General features: G+C 36.2%; 1 protein-coding gene across 1 annotated transcript in view; it reads right to left on the minus strand.

The window, feature by feature from the left end:
* CHN1 (chimerin 1) overlaps positions 1-4392 on the minus strand; it is a 131338-nt gene extending 126946 nt beyond the window's left edge. Inside the window, exon 1 of the mRNA XM_008568392.1 lies at positions 4338-4392. Within this exon, the coding sequence (XP_008566614.1) occupies positions 4338-4392 (55 nt within the window). The remainder of the gene's footprint in view (positions 1-4337) is intronic.
* Between the last annotated feature and the right edge of the window lie 1608 nt (positions 4393-6000).

Raw genomic sequence — 6000 nt, forward strand, 5'->3', positions numbered from 1 at the left:
ATGGAAAGATTCATATATTTTAATTCTATTTTTCCACAAACTTCTAAAATTACCCTCATATATAATCACATATAACTGAATTTAAATTAATGCCGTAGTTAAATACTTAGACATTTTGTCAATGTAATATCAAACTATCCAGACATCTGGAACTGCCATATAATAAGTGCCTCAGATTTCAACTGGATATCATCATATAGACTCCACCTTTGACGACATTCGCTCATATATGTCATGGAAACTGCCCTGTATTACTATGCAAAGATATATAGCATTGTGGTTAAGAATTTGAACTCTTGAACCAAACCTCTTGGAGCCTGAACACTGGGGTTCTGCCACTAACACTGCATACTTTACCTCAGTTTCCCTCATTTGTAAAATGAGGATAACAATAGTTTTCTACTTCAGAGATAACTGTAAGTATTAAATAACTTACTATAGTAAAAGATTTAAAATAGTCCCTGGCACATAGTAAATACTCTATAAAGATTAGCTACTATTATATGTAAGTAATTGATATTAATTCAAAAAATTCTTTATAATAATATTTGATTACCAGGATGCATCTTGAGTTCATCACTAAGACACAACATCAGGGTAATGTTATAATTTAAAAGGAACCAAGAAGATACAGCTTTACTGTTTAAAAACCAAAAAGCAAACAAAGAAATTCCTAAGTAATGTTTGGCATTCTGCTGATAGAAATGTATTCCTTTGCCTTTTTTCCTGGTTGCAAAAATCCCTAGGAGAGATAATACATTAAAATAGTTTTAGATACCCATATTTCATTGTGAAACAATTTCCTACGAATACAGTTTCACAGATCAAAGGGATGATGTGAAGGAAGTGATTCTGAGATGGCCAAGGGAAGAAACAACATTGAAATCACATTTGTCTGGCTCTGATAGTGAGATCACACATGTATCACCCAAAATCTTTGTAAATCTCCATCCTCCTAAAGAGAAGCCAAAACATAATTTGTAAGATGGGAGGATTCTTCAGGTCTGTTCTTCCATATTGGTAACTGTAACTATAGGGTGAAAATTTAGTTCACATCTCTGCTTTGATCAGTAATTCTCAAAAGATTAGATATTTTCCTTTGTCAAGAAAATGCACTGTGAAGTACTGTCACATATGAAACCCAATTATGAGAACTGAATGACAGTCAAGAAGAACATTAAAAATTACTAGAGAAAGTAAAAGGTTGATTTTGATTCAAAGCACAAAAACTATATATATAGTATCTGGTTATCATCAGTAAACAGTTACCTATTCAGTAAGCAAACATTAAGAAACGCCATTATACCCGGTGGCGCACTGGATAGTGCGCCGCTTGGGAAGCGCGGCGGCGCTCCCGCCCGAGAGTTCGGATCCCACATACAGACCGGTTCCCGCTCACTGGCTGAGCGAGGCGCGGGAGCAACACCGAGGCTTGCGATCCCGTTGCCGGTCCCCGGTCCGGTACGGGGGCAACACTGAGGCAAACATCCATCCTTGTATGGTGGGGGGTGGCGAGAACCTTCTTGGGAGAACCTGATACATGTTGTTTCTTGGGATTTGCACACATACGTGAGTTTATCAGCTTGCACTTCTTGGCTTCTTTACTGTGCAGGGAGAAGGCTAACTAGAGCACTTTGTGATGTCGGGAGGATAAGGAAGGGCAGTGGGGAGGTCTGTACTCACACTTTTATTTTTATTTTTATTTTTTTCCTTGTTTTTGTCTTTTTTCATGACTGGCAACGAATCGCAACCCTCAGTGTCGCGCCCGTACTGGACCGGGACCGGCAACCCTCGGTGTTGCTCCCGCACCATCCCTCGGTGTTGCTCCCGCACCTCGCTCAGCCAGTGAGCGGCCGGTCTGTATGTGGGATCCGAACCCTCGGCGGGAGCGCTACCGCGCTTTCCAAGCAGCGCACTGTAGCAGTGCGCCACCGGGCCGGCCCTTTAAATATCTCAATCCATTTCAATTTTATTACCATTTTGAGAATTTTTTTTTTTCCTTTTTGTCTTTTTTCGTGTCCGGCAACCGGACTGCAAACCTCGGTGCTGCGCACGCACCTCGCTCAGCCAGTGAGCGGGAACCAGTCTGTATGTGGGATCCGAACCCTCGACGGGAGTGCCACCGCGCTCTCAAGCGGCGCACTGTAGCAGTGCGCCAACGGGCCAGCCCTGAGAATTTTTTTATAACTAAATTTAAGTTGCATCATAGAGAAGATGCTAAATGCATTACAGTTTGTCAGTCCAAAAGACTGTCAACTATCAATTCTAAACCAGATATATATAGGTCTAGCCTCAGAATTAAACAAAATTATTAAGCTCAATTATTAAGGTCATAGTTACTACTCTAGTTCAATTATTTAAAATTCCAGTCGCTCTTAATAAAATAAGGGTATAAAAGGCTTGTCAGTTTTTAAAATTTTTCCTGATAAAAAACGTAAAGACTCCTGAGTAGATGAACTCCTTAAGGAACTATAAATAAATACCTTACTGGAGATCACTTACAGCTAGCTGTAAAATTATGAAATTGTTTGAGAGTGGCAAAGCCAAAACAAACAAAAAACAAACAAAAAGATTCAACCTAATGATCATTTTCCCTAGAAGCAGAATTTTGACAAACACATATAACAATCTATATGATTATCATAATTCATTGTTAGAAGGCAATTTTTATGTGTTTTCTTGTTAGTTAAAATTTGCACATATTCAAATCTTGGAAAATTAACATCATGATTTTATAAGAAAAATTCATATGATCAATTAAAAAGGGACCTTTCCACTTGGCCTTAACACAGTTTAATAATAAAATTTCCTTAAATCAGAAGTTCTTTCATTCGGTGGTCAGAAGATAAAAACCCATTCTAATAATTTTCTCCGAGTTTCTCCCATGACGGTAGAGAGATCAGGCATTGAAGTCACTGAGGGAGATTAGAAAACTCAGTAACAGAATTTTCACCAAAAAACTGTCACCAACTATAAAACTCAGTTATAGAATTGTCACCAAAAAAAGAAATATGCCATTTTTTTTAGATGAATGGTAGCTACTGTAAGACATATGAAGATACACAAAATATAAATTACATATATTTCATTTACTAATACTCTTTGAGGGAAAAATCAACACAAACTCAGTAATAGTCTGAGGCTTCATAAATGTTCTTACATTAAAAATGTTCAGGGCACAAGTCAGAGCAAAGAGGACAAAAATAAACTAAAAACCAGAAAAAAAAGAGAGAAGAATTTTAAATAGGCTTCCAGGCAATGAGATTATAAGCCAAATCTTTAGGAGGTAAAGAACATTAATCATTTTTACACATTCTTAGAACTATCCTTCCCAGAAAAAAAAAAAAAAAAGAAAGACCAGCGGGGGGAAGGGAAAGGATCTACGGTAATACTTTTAGAGAATATTCATATTTTACTTATTATAATTAGCCCAAAGTAGCCTTCTATTAAAATAAAACTATCTGTTGTTCTGGGAACATAAAACCAATGAGAATCTGAATTGCTGCTCCTTCGGGTAGCAAATTTCAGCAATTTAAAAACATTAAAATTTAGAATAATTCTCAACATTTATAAAGATGTTAGTAATCTATATTTAAAGTACAGGTTTCTTAGGTTGCTTATTTGACTCTATTGATAACAAACAAAAATCTATGGTACTGTTTCCACAACAGTACATTCATAGATTTTTAAAAATTACTTTGATTATATTACCCCTATTTCTACTATTAAAAAATCTGAAATACCTTTTACTTGAAATAATATTCTCTAGGGAACAAGGAAGGGAAAATAAAGGACTAGGAACCTAGATTCTTTTGAAGAAATATTTATTCTAATGCAAAGTTTAAAGATCAATATAGAAATCAAATGCTCCTCTTTTATATTTGGGGAAAGCAAATTTTTTTTTTTAAAAAGACCACTTTTTTTTTTTTTGCTTCTTTTCACCCATTTTTTTCTTCCAAGATAGCCTCCTGATATATTCCTTTTTCCATATACAGAGTCAGATCCTGAGAATTAGACTGCTTGAATTCTTGTTAGCTTCTCCTTGCATTAGTTTTATCAGCCATTCTTAACAAGCGGTCTTAAGTTCTACTACATGAAATTCATGCAAGCTCAGTAGGATGAGATGCATTCCAGACATACAAACCATTTATTTACAGACTTTGTAGAAACACTCATTTTGCCACAATTACTTCTATGCTTATTCCCAAAACTTGTTGTGAATTCATTTTTCAATAATGGGTACAAAATGGAATGAATCTTTATATCTAATGATCCCAATATTTTTATATTACTTATAAAGCACTATAACACACAATTAAATTTTTTTGTATACTTACAGTAAGATTTCCAAACAGGAGGTCTATATTCATCGGTATCTGAAAAAATAAACATCGAATTAACATTACTGAATACTTACATTTTAAAAAAGATATTCTCATGATTAATTCATTTAACATATATTTGTGGATGTCTATTTGTCCTAGGCATTGTGGTAGGCACTAAAGGGCTTTCAAAGGTTTTTTAGTCTTGATCCTTACTTTATGGGGGAAAAGTTTTACAAAGATGTTCAAAGATAGTTACTGTATTTATCCAACTGCTAATCACATAAAAACATTAAGGTTAATTTTTACTGCTGGCACTCAGTTCTTACAGTCAATAAAGTCTTTGTTACTTTGGGCTCAGTGATTATTTCACTGAAAGATCTCTGTAATCACTGGAATTTTTCTTTTGCAGTCAAATTGATCATACAACAATTTTAATCCCAGAAATGTTGAGTATTTCTATATTTCTCCCAATTACATTTGGGGGGATTCTAGTGTAACTGGTTTTACTAACACAAGGAGAGAAGAGCAGCAAGGTACAGACCTTAGTCCTCATACATCCTGGACAATCAAAACCAGGAAATGAGAAACACTTCAATGGAAGAGAGTGTATCTAGGGAACCACAAAGAACATGAGGTGAACATCTGCTCTTCAAGTCCATTTCCCTTCACCCTGCTTGACTGCGGATGTGGGTGACAGTGTGAGGAGACCATGGAAAGAGATAGAAATACAAGCTCATGAGGGAGATGGAGTAATTAGAGAAAGGAGGAGAGGGACCAGTGTGGTCTGGCTTCTCATTAGCAAAGCATAGCTGAGGGGTAATTTTGCCAGCCAAAAGCTCTGCCTGCGCAAGACAATGTAGCCAAATCAGCAGACACAATTATCATTATTATTCTATTATGGTGAAAGGCATGGCCAGCCACATCACCTGGCTCTGCTGGCATCCATTAGGGAATCTGATCCTAAAAATCTTGGTCTTCCAAGGAGGCAAGAAAATTCTTGGAAAGATGATTGAGAAGGCTGAATCTGTAGCCCAAATAAAATGGTCATCGTCTCAAAACATTTAGCCCCCTATTTTCAACCTTTAAAATGCAATCTCACACTTCATTTACAGTGTCTTATCATAAACCACACAAACAGTTTGAGTCGGAAGACTATAGCAAGACTACTAATAATGGGCATAAGAAAATAAAAGGGAAATTCTAAGTCACGTGGAAACTGCTTGGCGCCCAGTAGAAATGTTCAAATATGTTTGCTTAAAGAACAAACAAAAGATTACAAGAATAAATAATGAATGAAGCAACGCAGCAAATACACTTGATTCTCATTACTTGCAGTAGTTATGTTCTATAAAGTCACCTCAAACACAAATCTAGGAAAAAATACTGAACAATTGCTCCTAGGGGAAACACAGGGTTAGGTTCCTGTGTGCCTCTGGTCCCAACATTTTTATCAGCCAATCAGCACATAACCTTGTTTTATGTGTGTTTCTCTTTAAACGACACCTAATTGAGTATATACTATTGATTTATTAACACTGAACTCCAGCCAAAAGCACTACAAGTCATGCCTGTATGAAGCTTATCTAACACATGTATTTTCTCCATAAGATACATTATAGTCTTCTTGCACTTAGGAACCCAGACAGCACTTCAGTACTACACTTGGGGGCCATTT

This window comes from Galeopterus variegatus, unplaced genomic scaffold, assembly GCF_000696425.1.
Source record: "Galeopterus variegatus unplaced genomic scaffold, G_variegatus-3.0.2 Scaffold405, whole genome shotgun sequence".
Lineage (NCBI taxonomy): Eukaryota > Metazoa > Chordata > Mammalia > Dermoptera > Cynocephalidae > Galeopterus > Galeopterus variegatus.